The 17289-nt window shown below is 47.8% G+C and overlaps 1 protein-coding gene across 11 annotated transcripts in view; it reads right to left on the bottom strand.

Moving 5' to 3' along the window:
- Positions 1–877: 877 nt before the first annotated feature.
- The window catches only part of TNFRSF19 (TNF receptor superfamily member 19), a 95901-nt gene continuing 79489 nt past the window's right edge, over positions 878–17289 (bottom strand). For 3 of the 11 annotated variants that reach the window (XM_005213808.5, XM_010810804.4, XM_005213807.5), the window contains exons 6-10: positions 16451–16615; positions 15882–16007; positions 12628–12730; positions 11131–11536; positions 5740–9112 (exon numbers count right to left, since the gene is read on the bottom strand). In XM_005213808.5, the coding sequence (XP_005213865.1) occupies positions 9080–9112; positions 11131–11536; positions 12628–12730; positions 15882–16007; positions 16451–16615 (833 nt within the window). In that variant the 3' untranslated portion in view covers positions 5740–9079. 11 annotated transcript variants of the gene reach the window in all.

Raw genomic sequence — 17289 nt, forward strand, 5'->3', positions numbered from 1 at the left:
TAGTCCCTGGCTCTCTGGGCATCTCCTGGTGGCCAGTTTTGCCCAGGCCTGTCTCCATTCCCGGAGGGGTATTAGACAGGTTTACCCAACAGGGGTGCTTCCCAGGTGGCGCTAGAACCTGCCTGCCAATGTAGGAGGTGTGGGTTCAATCCCTGAGTTGGGAAGATCCCCTGGAGAAGGAAATGGCAACCCACTCCAGTATTTTTGCCTGGAGAATCCCATTGACAGCCTGGCAGGTACAGAGCCTGGCGGGTACAGTCCCTGGGGTTGCAACGAGTACCACACAGACTGAAGCGACTTAGCATGCATACACACACCCGGCAAGGACTGGTAGAACCCCAGCCCCCACACAGCAGGGGAGCATGCACGCACCCTGAGCCACGTGCTGACACCCACTTCCTAGCTGCTCTCACCCTGGCCTGTCACCTTGCTGTTCCCACCACCCCCGCAGGTCCGGCCCCTGCCACCCCCTGACAGCAGTGGCCTCTCACGGCTGAGCTTCCCTGGGAAGCAGGCCCGGGGTCTCCCAGCCCGTGGGGCTCAGCCGCTCACTGCTGTCTGTCTGCACATCTGGTTTCTGCATCCTGCCCGGGGGCCCCACGTCTCATGCCAGCCCTGAGGAGCTCCCAACTGCAGGGCCTGCACACCTCCCCCGACCTGGGGCTGAGATACCCCGATCTCCTTGCAGCCCCCATCCCACCCCTCACACACACCTCCTCCAGGAGGGAGCAAGGCCCCCAAACCACAGCTTGGCCTTTCTCTTCTTCTGCCTCTAAAGAACCCCATGTTACCGTGGGAAGCAGTGAAATCATGCCAAGCCCCAGTGGCCCAGACGAACAGGTAGCTGTGACTTGTTGACTGAAAAAAACACACAGCCTAAAAGTATCAAGTTGGGCTTTATTCCCAGAGCTCACTGAGGACTGTAGCCCAGGAGAAGGCCTCTCAGGTCCTCTGAGAAACTGCTCGGCGGAGGGAAGGGAGGAGTCAGGATATGCAGGTGTGTTTGCTGGGGAGGGAAACAACAACAACCCCAAAACATGTAGTGAAACAGCAAATGATGATCGCTGGTCAAAAATAAGCTTAGTCACCCAGTCATGTCTGTCTTCGAGACCCCCTGGACTGTAGCCCGCCAGGCTCCTCTGTCCATGGGATTCTCCAGGCAAGAATACTGGAGTGGGTTGCCATGCCCTTCTCCAGGGGATTGTCCCAGCCCAGGGATAGAACCCAGGTCTCTCACATCCAGGTGGATTCTCTACCTCTGAGCCTAAGTAACAGATACCTCAAGTTAATGATTTCAGTTCTTTTGTGTACGGCAAGAGGCAAGAGGTCTAGGCTCATTCAAATTACTCCTTCAATCTGCATTGTAATTGTCCAGGGCCAATGTCCTGTCTTTCTGCATCCTGAATCCCCTCTGGGTGCACCACTGGGGCAACTGCAGTGGCTGATGATTCACGGGAAGCAACACTCCTCATTCATTGGAATGACAGGCCACGGTTTTTTGTCTGAAGACTCTTTCCATTTTGCTTCCAGACTGTTTCCACGTCTTATTACACTGGTAATATATGTAGAAATAATGATATCTTCCACTTGTTGAGGACCCCTCTGTGACAGCTTTAGACATTTTCTGATTCTTACAATACTCTTTCTGGAGAGTTAGAAATAGTCACCATTTTGCACAGAAGTAGTTAAAAAAAAACAACTCAAGGTGGATTTCTGACGCAGGCTACAACACGGATGGAACTTGAGGACATTAAGCCCAGTGGAACAAACCAGCCACGAAGGGATAAACAATGTAAGCTTCCGTCTGTGTGCATCCTCACGGTCAGAGACAGGGAGAACGGTGCTCGTCAAGGGGCTGGACGGCCGTGGGCAGTGGGGAGAGTGTTTGATGGGGGCAGAAACTCAGTTTGGAAGAAGAATTTCCCTCCCTCTGGGGATGGAGGGTGGTGACGGCTGACAACCGTGTGAAGGGATGAATACTGGTGAGCGGTGCATTAAGGTGGCTGAGACGGTCGGCAGGCAGGGCTGGGGTGGGGGCCGGTGGGACACAGGCCGTGGCTGGGCCTGAGTCAAGGACCTGCCCACGGCTGGGCTCCGTGCCTCCCAGGAACCGGACTCTCCACACCCCTGGTGACCCTGCACATTCCCATTGGCCTGCGGAGGCTGGACCAGGAATGAAGGGGTCCCCAGGCCAGGTCAGGGTGGACCCCCCGCAGTCTCGTGGGTGGGGAGTGGTTAGGGTCAGTGATATGCCCAAGCTCACCCAGCTGCTGGTGGCAGGACTCACTGGAATCTGGCCTCGGTGTCCAGCTTCATCAAGCCACAGCTGTCCTCCATGCTCAGAGCCAGCAGACCAGGGATGAAGTGGAGATTCTCTGTTTTCACGTCTGTGCACTTGCACAGTAAGAGGTGAACGGTCCTGTGTTTGGAGCAGGGCCGAGATGGACCAGGGATTGCCTGCAGGCCTCTCTTACTCCCTGGGGCAGCCTCCTCAGATCTCCGGGCTGAAACTGCTGGACCCATCTCTGTGGTCCTTCCAGCTCCAGCCTGAGGCTGTAGGATGAAGCCAGGAGCCTGTGCCTTCATCCCACACAAATGCAGCCAGAAATTGGGATCCCCACACCCCACCTTTGGAGAAGGCAATGGCACCCCACTCCGGTGTTCTTGCCTGGAGAATCCCAGGGATGGGAAGCCTGGTGGGCTGCCGTCTATGGGGTCGCACAGGGTCGGCACGACTAAAGCGACGCAGCAGCAGCAGCAGCAGCAACACCCCACCTTGCAGTGTGGAGAGGGACTCCGCAGTTGCTTCCGCAGCTGGGGGATCGTGGCTCTGAGATTTGGAATCCAAAGTTCACATCCCAGCTCCACCACTATTGGCTGAAAACTTTTCCCCATGTTTTCTACCACTTCCTACTATTCACTGACTGTAAGACTGGTGTTGAATCTCCATTTCCCTCTCTGTAAGAGGAAGATCATTGCCATTTCCTGCTCCAATGCATGTAAGTGAAACATGAAAGTGAAGTCGCTCAGTCATGTCCGACTCATAGCGACCCCATGGACTGCAGCCCACCAGGCTCCTCCGTCCATGGGATTTTCCAGGCAAGAGTACTGGAGTCGGGTGCCATTGCCTTCTCCAGAAGAAGACATGAGCTGCTTTCAAATGTCACATGTGGGTCCCCAAGCGAAGAATCTTGCTTTGAGCATATTCATTACGTCCAACAGAAACGTCCGGCACACAAGGTCTAACAGTTAAGTATTCAGAGTACAAAGAAAAACAAGCCTTGAATATTCAGATAAATATCATTAACTTCAAAGATGTTCGTTCCTTGGTGAGACAATTCATTATTCTGATAATGCTGCTGTTTCTTAAGATTTCTTTCAAGTGCATCTTTCAGAGTTGCCTCCAAAGCGGGCATATCCTTGGTTGGGTAACTCTACCCACTGGATTCAATTTTGGAGAAAAACCAACATTTATACCCATGGAGCTACAGACTGTGACCAGGGCTTCCCTGATGGCTCAAACGGTAAAGAATCTGCCTGAAATGCAGGAGACCCAGGTTTGATCCCTGGGTTGGGAAGAGCCCCTGGAGGAGGGCATGGCAACTCACTCCAGTATTCTTGCTTGGAGAATTCCACGGACAGAGGATCCTGCTGGGCTACAGTCCACAGGGTTGCAAAGGGTTAGACACGACTTAACAACTAAACAGCAGCACTATATAACTCTACAAATATACGTTGAAGGAAGGAAGGCAGGCCTGACACAGGAAACAGCGTCTTTTCAGAGCCAGGCCTCTGGGAGGAATTAGATTCCCGATTAGGTTTCAAGGGAGACGGCTCTTACCTGATACACCGCAGGGGACGCGGGGACATGTGCCAGGCATGGGCCACCTGCCTCCCTTCACCTGCAATTAAAGGATCACCAGCCTTTTCTCAGATCTTCTATTGACTGTAAATAGTCCACCCCAGGGAGGAGATGCCTCTGCAGGGCTCTGCTGGCTATGCTCAACCCCAAACAAAATACAGATAACACAGCTTTTTCTGTCTCAAACAGGAATAGTTAATGCTGTTAGAAATTAAGATAAAAAGAAATCCTCCATTTTTACAGATGAATCATTGAAACCTGGCTCGGAAGACCACCCATGGCTCCAGAGAAAGTGTTTTGCTGGTTAAGTTTTTAACATTCGAGGCTCTTGGAGAGGTTGATTTGAAAGCAGCCATAAATCACACCACTTCAAAGGCGACTGTGGTTTGTGAAAGGACCCGGCCGCTGCCTGCCTGCTGGAATCTGGAGGGCAGGAAGAAAGCTTTGACCTTCCTCTGCTGACTCTGCATAATGACCACTTTTGAATCGTGAAATGTCTTAGAAATTATAGAAGATTTTGGAAATTCTCAGACTGCCATTTAGTTTCAAGATAACCGAATGGTACATTTAAGCTATATTTTCATACCTTATCAGGTGCCAAATATATTTTTTAAAAAAATGACAGCTGCTCAAGTTGAAATGGAACAAAGAGACAAGTTCAGAATGACAAGTAGGCAACTGCCAACCGACCTCCATCATGGTGGTCATCACGCACGTGTACCGTTTAAGTGACGGCAGAGTCCTTCAGGCCCCCTGCGGGATCCTGCTTGGATCTGAGCTGCCTTCCTTAGAGAGCTGGAGGCACCTCCAGCCCCCACCCGCCGTCTGTATGGACACTGGGAAAGAGGAAAGAAGCTGATGAGTGTCCTTCCCTTATGGGGTCCACAGGGACACTGAACAGTAAGCTGAGAGAACATGGTGACACTTTAAATAACCTATTTTTGGAAAGTGAAATTTGCTCAGTCATGTCCGACTCTTTGCGACCCTATGGACTATACAGTCCATGGAACTCTCCAGGCCAAAATACTGGAGTGGGGAGCCTTTCCCTTCTCCAGGGGATCTTCCCAACCCAGGGATCAAACCCGGGTCTCCCACATTGCAGGCGGATTCTTTACCAGCTGAGCTATAAGAGAAGCCCAAGAATACTGGAGTGGGTAGCCTATCCCTTCTCCAGGGGATTTTCCCAACCCAGGAATCGAACCAGGGTCTCCTGCATTGCAGGCAGATTCTTTACCAACTGAGCTATCAGGGAAGCTGTCTTTTTGGAAAAGAATAGATACATGTATAACTGAATCACCCTGCTGCATGCCTGAAACTAACACAACATTGTAAATCAACTCTAAGATAAAAATTAAATTCAAAAAATGAATAATCCATGTTTTGTTCAGGAAGTCTAAAGTCCTCTCAAAATCTAGGAACAGCTTTCAAAGCTTTATTGAGGGGAGGAAGAGGGGGCTGAGAAAGGAGAAGGGAAGGAGCCAAGAGGAAAGAGGCTCTCAGGTGACCACTGCTGCCCCAGGGGAGCCCCTCGTCCCCCCAGCCCCACTGACCTCCAAAGAGGATGAATGGAGAATTTCTTCTTCAGACCTTTCCACTTGGTGTCACAAACTGAAGGACCAAAAAAAGAGACCATGATAAAATCTTCATACCAAAGCCTCTCAGATAACTTAGAACATTTTTTAGTAGCTTGACCTGCCTCATGCCTGAGAGATGTAACCAGGTCACCCGGGAGGATTCTAAATCCTCAGAGGTCAGAGGTCCGGAGAGGGGTCGTGGGGAGGACACGATCCTAGTGAGACCCTCCACGGGGAGTAGGAGGGGAAACACAGCTGCATTCACACCATCCATCATTTTCTCACCCGATGTGTGGACAAGAATACAAGGTAACAATTTTATTCACAAATAAAAAAAGGTCTTACAAAACTAGTTGTGTAAGAAAACCAACATTTACAAATTCATAAATTCCAGTATGCAAAATAAATCAAGATGAGGTCTAAATGGATGCAAGCTGACTGCCTTAAAGCAATGATGGGATTTTTCCTTTTCTATTTTTTTTTTTATTAGCACAGACAACAGTGCTTGACCTAGGTAACAGCAACATGAACACTTTATCTAAAGTAGAAAAATCTATATTGGAAAAATATATTCCATATACACAAAATCAGAAAACCCATGCCTTTCTGTGATTGCTGTCCAATCATCTCATCCTTGTTGGTGAGTTTCTGTGGTGCAGAAAGTAGCAAGGATTCGCACACCCAGTCCTGTTATCACCTGATGCTGATTTCCTGGCATGCCGGCAGCTGATTTTATCTGAGTGCTGCCAATATTCCAATGATATGAGATGCCAGCTGGACTGTCTTTTCCAGTGTTTACATAGAGCGCAGGATATAACATCATTGTCTGTTCCCATAGCACGTGGTAGGACAATGTCTTCATCTTGATTAAAATAACCCAGGATTTTTCAAATGTTGCATCAAATAAAATCCATTTGTAACCCTAATTTTCTCCTGGGGGCTTCCCTGGTGGCTCAGCAGTGAAGAATCTGCCTGCCAATGCAGAAGATGCAGGTTCGATCCTTGGGCTGGGAAGATCCCCTGGAGCAGGAAGTAGCAACCCACTCCAGTATTCTTGCCTGGAGAATCCCCATGGATAGAGGAGCCTAGTGGACTATAGTCCATGGGGTCACAAAGAGTCGGACACGACTTAGCAACTAAACAACAACAACAACAATATCTCTGTTGATCAAAAGTGATGTTTCAGGATTTGGAGCCAGAGCCTCTTTTCCATCAATCTTAGCTTTCTCCTCCAAGTGTCTGCCTTTGACATTAATGAGGGCTCTACACATGGAAGATATACTCTGGTTATAAAAAGGAACACAGCCCTGGCTTACCCTGTTGTAACAAAAGTGATTGGATTGCAGACTATAGCACATGTGCTATGCTATGCTATGCTAAGTTACTTCAGTCGTGTCCGACTCTGTGCGACCCCATAGACAGCAGCCCACCAGGCTCCCCCGTCCCTGGGATTCTCCAGGCAAGAACACTGGAGTGGGCTGCCATTTCCTTCTCCAATGCATGAAAGTGAAAAGGGAAAGTGAAGTCGCTCAGTTGTGTCCGACTCTTAGCGACCCCATGGATTGCAGCCTAACAGGCTCCCCCGTCCATGGGATTTTCCAAGCAAGAGTACTGGAGTGGGGTGCCATTGCCTTCTCCGACAGCACATGTGACTTAAGCTTAAATCTGCATTTTCCTGGCCCTCTTGTGCTCAGATCCTAAGTACTTTGCATGAGTTTCCTAAAGGCACATCTCAGAAGAGCTGGTGCACGCCAGAGCTTAAGAATCATTGGCTTAGACTAAAAAAAAATGGAAGAGAAAAAACAAAGTCAGTTAACTCTGGCTGGGCACCAGGTAGATGGGAAAGGCTATGCATTACAGTGAGACACTGTAATTTCCTATTTCAGTCCAAGGAACAGAGCTCACACACACAACACACCAAGCCCAGGTGAGCTTGTGTCTTTGCAGGGAGCCTGAGCTGTGGATGAAGGAAGATGAGGGGGTGCACCTTGTGAGAGCTCATGAATGCAAGAGAGAAAAGCACGGGGCAATGAGAGAGAAGTAACAATGTCCTGAGAAAGGCAGAGTTCTAATGCTCACTTCAGACTTTCTTGGCTGTATCACGTGGCTTGTGGGATGTTAGTTCCCTGACCAGGGATTGAACCCAGACCCTTGGCGGTGAAAGTGCTGAGTCCTAACCACTGGACCTCCGGCAATTGCCTCCAATGCTTATGTGGAAGGTCAGGAGAAGACACTGATTTCGGAGGGCCAACTCGGAAACAAAATATGTGATTATTCTCTAACGCATGGATGTTTGAAGGTTTATGTCTTTTTTAAGTGCAAATGGAACAAAGCTAATAGTCATCACTTAAAAGGCAACAGCCAGGACTGATTATGAACATGGTAGGAAAAGAAAGAAATCCTGCTCAAATCAATCCTTTCCAGCGTGCAGAGATGAAGAGCTAAGGAGCCGTCCCCTGGTTCACGACTGAGCTGGCTTTGTTTCTGTCTTAGCTGTAGAGCAAATTCTAGTACGTCAATATCAAGGTGGCAAGGGTGGATCGCCTCCGTAGAAGCACCAGACTCTTCAATCCAGCGTCGCTGGGCTGTGGTGGAAACTGCTGTGCTGACCAAGCTTAGGAGATCGGAGGGAGCCCTGTAACGTGCTGATCAGACGACACGACGGCGGTCGCAATCCGTCCACCTCGCTGTGCTTGTTCTCCTGGTCCTAATATGCAGAGTCGTCTCCAAAGACTACTCACCTGGCATCGTGTTTCAGTGGCATGGACACACCATGTGCTGGCATTTCTAAAGCCTTTATTATAAAACACGATGCAAACAAAAGATGATTATAAATACCGCTTTTCTATAGAAGAGAAAATCTGGATCTTTTGAGCTCAGTCCCAGGGACAGAAGTAACAAACGCTTCCATATCAGTGGATTTTCTGAGGAAATCTGCTAATCTAGGATGAGGATTAAGGAGCTTTTAACTCAGGGGAGGGGTTGGGTAGGCTTTCCCAACCACATTAGCTAACTCAGGCCCCTCCAGTCACTAACTCAGCTGGGGTTGATGAGACAGTGGCTGATGGAGAAGTGTCCATTCTATAAGATTTGATCTCTTCTGATTCCCCGGCCACCATCTGATGAGCCAAGACTCAGGCAGGCCGTGGGAGATCAATTCTAACCTCCCACGCTGATTATTCAGATGATGAAAAGGTGACCTCCAGTACACAGAAACACTCACCTGTGAACCCATCCTGTGTAAAAACTAGGTAACCAATCTGACATTGACTTTCAGGAGGAGATGTGAAATTATTTCCAGAGAGTGTGAATGAAAAGTTATACTCTGGGCCTTCAGTCTTGTCAAACCACCACATCCACCACGAAAAGAAGCGTGACTGTATTTCTGCTTCTCGTCATACCCCTAAGCTTGGACGCTGCAAACCCGGCCCACTGGGTCTCTGAAGTTGGCCTCCCGCTCAGATGCTCCTTGTGCGGAAAAGATGCAAAGCTTGGAGGCGCCATTCCTCGAGGTTTCGGCTCATGGCGGGCCTGGCTCAGAAGCTTTAAATGACATCAGTTCTGTTCAGATTCACTTTTTTTCCCCAGAAGCCATGAGAAGTCCAGATGGCAGCGAGTCCACACGCAGGCTCTGCTGGACACTTCACTGAAGAAAGAAGCAAGTCCTTTCGTCCCCCTGAAATGGCGACACAAGGAGAGCTCTGAACACAGCACCTTACGAACTGGAGCCCTACGCTGTGACTGTGAAGGCGGACGGTGCTTCGCTTTTCCTAACGGTGCACGTGGATTTAATGACCTACGGACGGGAAGATCCTGTTACGGCGTCCTAATATCAGGCACCCATGTACTCTGGGAATAAAAATAAAGACTTCCTACCAACCCACTCACTCCATCTGGGCAAACAGCCCTTAAAAGATGGAAATGAACCCCAACAAACTATATCAATGGACAATTCTTCTGCTGATTTTCAACCTGTCAAACATTTCAAGCCTGGTTCTGTGTCGCCCTTCTTTAAAGCAACTATGGGCAAAGATTTTAGGATTCTTTAGTCTATTCTTTCAAAGGACAAAGATGGTTAATGATTAGTGCCATTCTTGGTCTTTGAATTTAAAACTTCTGTGATGCTACTGGAGAAAGCTTAGAAAGAGTTTGAGAAGGAGACTTCTCTCATAAATGACCTCCCTGGAACACTCATACATGTCACAGGGCAAACATCATTGGCAGGAAGCAGCCTTTAGGTGTGACCCTTGTCACAAAAGGGCAGTGACCTCACTTTGGGAGGGGCTGAGGTCTGGCCACTGCATATTATCATACATGCGTGAAACCCTCATTTCTGCAGTCACTTTTCATCAACTTACTACTAATTTGGCATTGATGACATATCAGATACATCTACAGTAAAATTTTTTTTTTTGTAAGTCTAAGCAGATTATCTCGAAATAGAAATTTCTGAGGTTCTCTCAATAATAAGATAGTTTTGTCAATATGTTGGTCAACTGATACGATAATACCAACCATGTTAATGCTACTGTGGAAGGCAAATTATACTTAATTGGTCAATAGAGAGAGGGAAAAAAAAATAGATTTTAATAGATTGAGAAACTAGAACCCAGGTCATCTCATCTCTTTCCTACCATTCCTCCCACATTTCATGCTGACATTTAAAATGTTTGTTCAAAAACACCACCCACAAAAGCTTTTCCTGTAATCGAACAAGCTATTTCATTCCCCAAACGTCTTTGCAAGTGATGTCTCAATATCTTAGTCCTCTTCCCTTCTAGAGAGGTGTGTTGAGGGAAAATTTGACTAAATTTGAGTCACATAGACTAAGGAAGCTGCTCACTCCTACTTGCTTTATCCTGAACCATAACTACATGGAGAAGGAGACAGTAACCCACTCCAGTATTCTTGCCTGGAGAATCCCATGGATAGAGGAGCCTGGCAGACTACAGTCCCCAGGGTTGCGAGAGTCAGACATGACTGAGCGGCTAAACCACCACCACCATAACCATCACTGTCAGACTCTGGGTGGCTTAAACCACCCACAAGAAGACTGTTGTGTAAAAATACATTTTGGGGAACAAATGCATCACAAGTTAGAAATCCAATAATTTTTTTTTAATTTCTTGCGTGCTTAGTTGTGTCCAGCTCTTTGTGACTCTGTGGGCTGTGGCTGTCCAGGCTTCTCTGTCCATGGGATTTTCCAGGCAAGAATACTGGAATGGGTTGCCATTTCCTTTCCCAGGGGACCTTCCTAACTCAGGGATCAAACCCACGTCTCCTGCACTGGGACGTGCCAGGGTGTACTTGGCAATAAATCAAATCAGCACACTGCACACCTTTAACTTATACAATGTTATATGTCAATTCTATCTCCATAAAGCTGGGGAAAAAAGAATAAATAGAGGTTAAAATATAAATGAGTGTCTGGGTAGGAATTTAAAGTTTCATTGAAAATAAAATAGAAATAAATTATTTTCAAAGGGGTAGGGTTGTTAGTACAAAAAAAAAAAAGCAACTCCTGAAATTTAATGTAAACATACTCTCCTATAACACACAAGAGGGTATGAAGGATGTAAAGACCTTCTCCCCAGGGTCCCCCACATTTTCTGGGGTCAGAGCTTGGTTCTCTCTGGGCATCCCTGAGTCAGTACTGCACCCATCCCGAGATCCACCACTGGGGGCGCGCCTCACCTGGGCGGGTGGCTGTGTGGTCAGGTGTGGGGCATCTCCTCGCCCCTGATCCAGCTGGTTTCCAGCAGTGAGTACGACCCGAGCCCTCACAAGCTCCGGCAGCGTGTCGGTGAGTTTTGACAAATCAGTAGTGTCTGTAAAGGTCTCCGGATGAGCTAGAACTGGCCCCACCCCACCGACCAGACCCCGACTGCTGTCTGAGTCCAGGGAAGCCAAGCTTGTGCTCTCTGGGTCGAGAGAGTGAGCGTCTTCTCCAGGGAGCTCAGGGCAGGAGTCGCAGGAGGAGACATCGTCACCACCACCGGGATTCTGCATCAGAGGCCAGGCGTCTGAGAACTCGCCACAGAGGGACCTTGACAGGGACCCAAAGAAAGTGGGAATCGCCTCCCCCGCTGGACCTGTGTTTCTGGACACATGTTCGAAAGTGTATAAGTACTCTATCGGGAGAAAAACCTCCTATAAAGCAACACTCCAGCTATGCTTTCAAGTTTCCTAGGTGAAAGAAACTCATTGGAAAAGACCCTGATTTGGGGGAAAACTGGGGGCAAGAGGAAAAGGGGACAACAGAGGATGAGATGGTTGGATGGCATCACCAACTCAAGGGACATGAGTTTGAGTAAATTCTGGGAGACGGGAAGGACAGGGAAGCCTGGTGTGCTGCAGTCCGTGGGGTCGCAAAGAGTCGGACACGACTGAGTGACTGAACAACAACGTGAAATAAACAACATTTTATTAAGTCAGAATTCTCGTGCCTCCTTTTCTATAAACTTGCTTCAGTACAATAAGTTAAATTACCCCATTTACTATAAAATTGAATTTCTATACCTACTTCTTCTAATCAACATGTGTTGATCGCTCAGTCCTGTCCAATTCTTTGTGACCCTGAGGAGTGCAGCCTACCAGGATCTGCTGTCTATGGAATTCTCCAGGCAAGAATCCTGGAGAGGGTTGCCATTTCCTTATATTTATACTTAATCCAACGTCTAAAATATGGAGTGTCCTAGGTTCTTCACTGAGTTTGACTACTATCCTGAAATTCTCTGGGTATGTGGCATACTAAAAATTACTCAGAGATGACATAAGTGCTACAAATCGTGAATATAAGACAAAAATAAAATTAGCAGGATATACAGTATAAAGAATGTTGTATTGGCTCTAAGTAACCCTGAGAGACTTACCTAATTCTTTCCAAAGTTCCCACCCTCTTAAATGTCTAGAATGTCATTAATACTACTAAGAAAGTGATGTCCCCATAGTTTTACATGAAATGAAAATAAGAAGGATGTATATTTGCACAAGGGAATATGAAATTACATTGATTAAAAACACGACTTTGGGACTTCCCTGGTGGTCTAGTGGCTGGAGCTCTGAGCTCCCAGTGCCGGGGGCCCGGGTTTGATCCCTGACTAGGGAACCAGATCCCATGTGCTGCAACTAGGACCCAGTGCTGCCAAGCAATTAAATGAAAAAATATTTTGCAAAGACCCACCCACTTACCTGTCCTGAAGTGTGGCCTTGCAGTGCCCCTGACAACCAGGAGTGTCCCGGCCAATGCCGCAGGCCCCACCACAGCACCGGGATGGGACAAGGTGGACTGGCCCTAGGAAAGTCGGAGGGCTTGTTACATTGCTTCAACACTGCACTTGAACATTTAGCTGTTCCCCTTTGGGTGATTTCTGAGGGGGATGGGCCATGAGGTTTAATTTTTTTCTCTTTTCTCTTAAAAAATGATGAACCACTTCTATGAAGGACCTGGAGATGGGCAGCTGGAGGGTGGTCCCAGGGGCTGGAGGTAGGAAGATGGGAGTTTCCTGTGTGGGGTCAGGACAGCGTTCTGGGGATGGTGGTGGTGAATGTACTTAATGTCCCTGAACTGCTCACCGGGAAATGGTTAAAACGGTAAACTTAATGTGATGTCAATTTCACTGCAATGAAAATAATACTGAAAAGGCACGAAGAGAGGGGAAATGAAATGAGTCTTTCATACATGGCTGATGAGGGCAGGAAGGACAGTGTTTCTGTGACCTGGCAGGGTGATGCTGGGCAGAACACGAATGTCCACAGCCTTTAACTCAACATACATTCACACTTTGGTTTTCACTTTGGTAGCTTAAGAAATAACTATGTGCATACAGCTTTACTAACTACTCTGTTCACTGAAGCAGTATGTATATTATTTCTGGTTACGAAGACAATATACATTCATTGAAGACAAACTTTAAACATAGAGAGATTAGATCAGAAATCGAAAAATAAATCTTTCCCACTTCTATACACTGCAAAACACTGTCCACATTTCTGAATAGCCTTCTAGACTCCTCTGTCTAAGCATACAGACATACGTAAATCTGATTTTATAAACCATAAACACAGTAAAGCATACTGACAAATGCAAAGACACACACATATTAAATATACAGAGAAAGGTTTGAGGAAATTATATATTAATACACAAACACACACACACCCAAAGTTTCCATGATGAATTATTTCTTTTCTTTTATCAAAAGAAAAAAGATGATGAAACCATTTCCCTTTTAAAAATGAAAGTTAACCACTGAGATGCAGCAGCAAGCCATGTTGAGAGGGATGGCCGCCCGGCCTGCAGCCGATTCTGTCCGGAAGCAGCCCTTGTCTTGAGCAGCCGTGATCGTGGGGATGTGCCTGGATCCACCGCCAGTCATTTCAGCAAGTCACCCTCGCTGTGGAACATTTCAAATTTATTCAAAGAAAGGCACCGCTATTCCCTGTAGAAATGGCTGGTTCTAGTGCTCCAGCTGGAAAATACAAGATGAGCCTGGAACTTCTTTTCTGAGCCAGAAAATAAGAGAGAAGCTAAAAGGATAATAAAGCTATGTCCAAATGACACCTGAGCAGGGTGAAGGGACTCCCTCTGGCCAAACCTGGGAAAATCTGAGCCTTAAAATAAATAATGATCAAAAAGGACCATCACCTTTTTATCAGGGACACTGCGTCCATTGTAATTAAAGGAAAGAATAAATGGGGAAGAAGGGAAGTTCTTGCTTACCTAGGAAGTCAAGTAATAAATGCAGATAGTAACGGTCAGCGAAGAAAGAATTGTGCTAAAAATGCCTTATTTCCATATCAAATATTAGATTGAAAAGCTGAACCCTTCGATGTCTTGAAAGATTGGACAGTTCTGAGAGGACCAGCCATCGAATTGGGAAACACTGAACCTCATGAATGGTTACAGGAGACGACACACTGCTAGGTGCTGTGTCCCCAGGTGTGGGGGACACACAGGTGAGGATGGAGCGGGCAGAGGGCAGGCTTCTGGAAGGGCTGCGGCCACCTTGATTATGCCCTGCAGAGGAGGTGAGGTCGTGGGGATGGGGCAAGAAGTTAAGCGTAAGTTAGTGTTCCTTTGCCGACTTTTGCCCATGTTAGAAACCTTAGTCCACCTGAATTACAGGCAGACCTGGCTATATCATGCCTGACAATTACTGCTTTTTCCTGAAGTGCAGGTCTGTGGCAGCCCCGTGTCTCACAATCTAGGGGCACTATTTTTCCTACAGTGTCTGCTCACTCTGTGTCTCTGTGTCCCATTTTGGTAATTCTCACAGTATTTCAATCTTTTTCATTATTATTATAGTTGTTATGATGGTCTGTGCTCAGGGGACCTTGATGTGACTACTGTAGTATGACTCACTGAAGGCTCAGATGATGGTTAGCATTTTTCAGCAATAAATTATTTTTAAATTAAGGTTTATATGTTATTTTTTAGGACATGATGCTATTGCATACTTAATATACTACAGTATAGCATAAAGATAATGTTATATGCACCAGGGAACCCAGAATGTCCCGTGATTCACTTTATTGCAATATTCTCTTTACTACAATGGTCTGGAATCGAACCTGTGTCTCCGGGGTCTGCCTGGACTTCCCTGAACTTCCATCTCTGTCAGTTATCCCAGAGGCAATACTGGTTTGTGGAAAACCCTGTCACAGGTCTCCCTCCTCCTTCTTCTGTAAGAAATCGGGGGCTTCCCTGGTGGCTCAGTGGTAAAGAATCACCTGTTAACGCAAGAGAGATGGGTTTGATCCCTGGTCTGGGAAGATCCCACATGCCACGGAGCAACTAAGCCCGTGTGCCCCAACTACTAAGCTTGTGCTCTAGAGCCTGGGGGCCCAAACTTCTGAAGCCCATGAGCCCTAGAGTCGTTGCTTCATAACAAGAGGAAGCCACTGCAATGAGAAGCCCCCACAGAACAAAGAGAGAGTAACCTTTGCTCGCCACAACCAGGGAAAAGCCTACGCGGCAACCAAGACCCAGCACAGCCAAAAATAAATAAATAAACTAGTTAAAAGAAAAAGAAATCCAGAAAGACACTAAGACAGCCATGTGCAGCTTCACTTTGAACCCACCAGACAAGAAAGGAGACAAGACAACCCTACTCTACAAAAGGCTCACATGACTTTAAATCAATTGACACCAAAATGAAGGCGAACTTGTTTTAAAAGTTACTGAGAGTTTAAAAATAAAATAAAATTTAAAAAAAAATTTTTTTAATAAAAAAAAATAAATAAAAGTTATTGAGAAATCCTAGAATTTTAATGAGATGCTTCTTTTCTATTTGATATTAATACTTAAAGATGCACAACACCCCACACCTCTGGGGACAGGGAGAATGACTGAACTCGATTAGCTTTAACTGGAAAACAGAGCAGGAGTGCTCTTTGCAGCCTCGGGGCCTGCGTTCTTAGTGGACCTCAAGCTCTGAACTTACCGCAGGCCTGGGCCGAGTCCCGCAGGCACTGACAGCAGGCACGGGGTGCAGGGGCGCCGAGCCGGGGTCTGTCGAAACAGGACAGCTCAGAGCCGTTGTACTGCAGGTCCTGTGCCCTCAGGGACCCTGCGGAGGCCGAGAACTCGGTCAGCGAGACAAGTTCCCCAGGGGAAGCCTGGGAACATCACAGTGCGGCCAGAACCACCCAGCTTCTGCAGTGTGGGAGGAAAGGAGAGCTGTGGTTCACATTTAAAAATACTTCTTACAAAAAGGCAGAGAAACGAAACAATCAGTTAAGAAAGCTCGAGATGGGGGCCCTTGTGTTGCCAGAACTTAGAAGGAACTGTGTTTCTGTGGAGGGCGGGGGCGGCCCTGCCTCCTCAGGCCCCCGTGAAGTGATGCCGCCCCTCGGCTGCACCCTCAGTGCCTCCCCTGGGAGCACATGTTCTCTGCCTCCGTGGCCGCTGCCAGATGCTCCTCTCAGGTCCTCGTTGGACACTCAGAGGACAGTGATGATGATCAACACCCTTTGGCAGGATGCCAAGACACAGCAAGCGCTCAGGACTTACAGCTTGGCTTCTTCTCCACAAACTGCCGCTTACAGTAGATGACGCAGAGGACGAGCAGGGCCAGCAGCACGGTGGCCAGGGCACTGCAGATGACGGCCGCCAGGGCTGTGTCCCGCGGGCTGGAGGCCGTGGACGGGATCCTCACCAGGTTGACCTTGCTGGTACCTGAAAACCACGGGGATGGAATTCTCACATCTCCACCACCCAGGAGACTCAGACGTGCACATTGCACGCGGGGTCCCCTGCAGGAGCCTTCGTGCAACATCGGGGTGAGGAGGGAAGGTGTGCTAGGCGGCTCACACACTCCCTCCATCCGGGTCATGGCTGGAATATTGCACTTCCACCTGCAGCTCTCCTCTGTTTCCACGGCAGCAACCATGTGCCACCCCAACATACATGTCCTCAGGCCCACTGGACCAGACCGTCTGCCAGATGGGGGTCTGTCATCGTGTTCTGTCTCCCCGGCACCCGGCAGTGTAGGGCACACAACAAGCACTTAATATTCTGCAAATTGGAATCAGACTCTCCACAGTTTTAAGCAGGCTGAACTGAGGTGTGCTCTGGAGGGCAACTTTTGGGGCAAACAAGGAACTGGATTATTCACTACCTTGCCATGGGCCCCCACGTTCTGAGATAGTGAACATTATTATTATTACTTTATTTTAACACTGTTGCTGTTACAGTACTGAACAACACCTACGGTTTGGAGAAAAAAAAAGCTAACACCACCATGACCTCACACTGACAATGCATCTCCATCTGGATGGAGCCTGTTTTGAGGGCCTACTTGCCCACGCAGCTGCTACCAGCATCTGAGCTGCGAGGCACTAAAGCCCACC

The sequence above is a fragment of the Bos taurus genome, chromosome 12 (genome assembly GCF_002263795.3).
Source record: "Bos taurus isolate L1 Dominette 01449 registration number 42190680 breed Hereford chromosome 12, ARS-UCD2.0, whole genome shotgun sequence".
Taxonomy (NCBI): Eukaryota; Metazoa; Chordata; class Mammalia; order Artiodactyla; family Bovidae; genus Bos; species Bos taurus.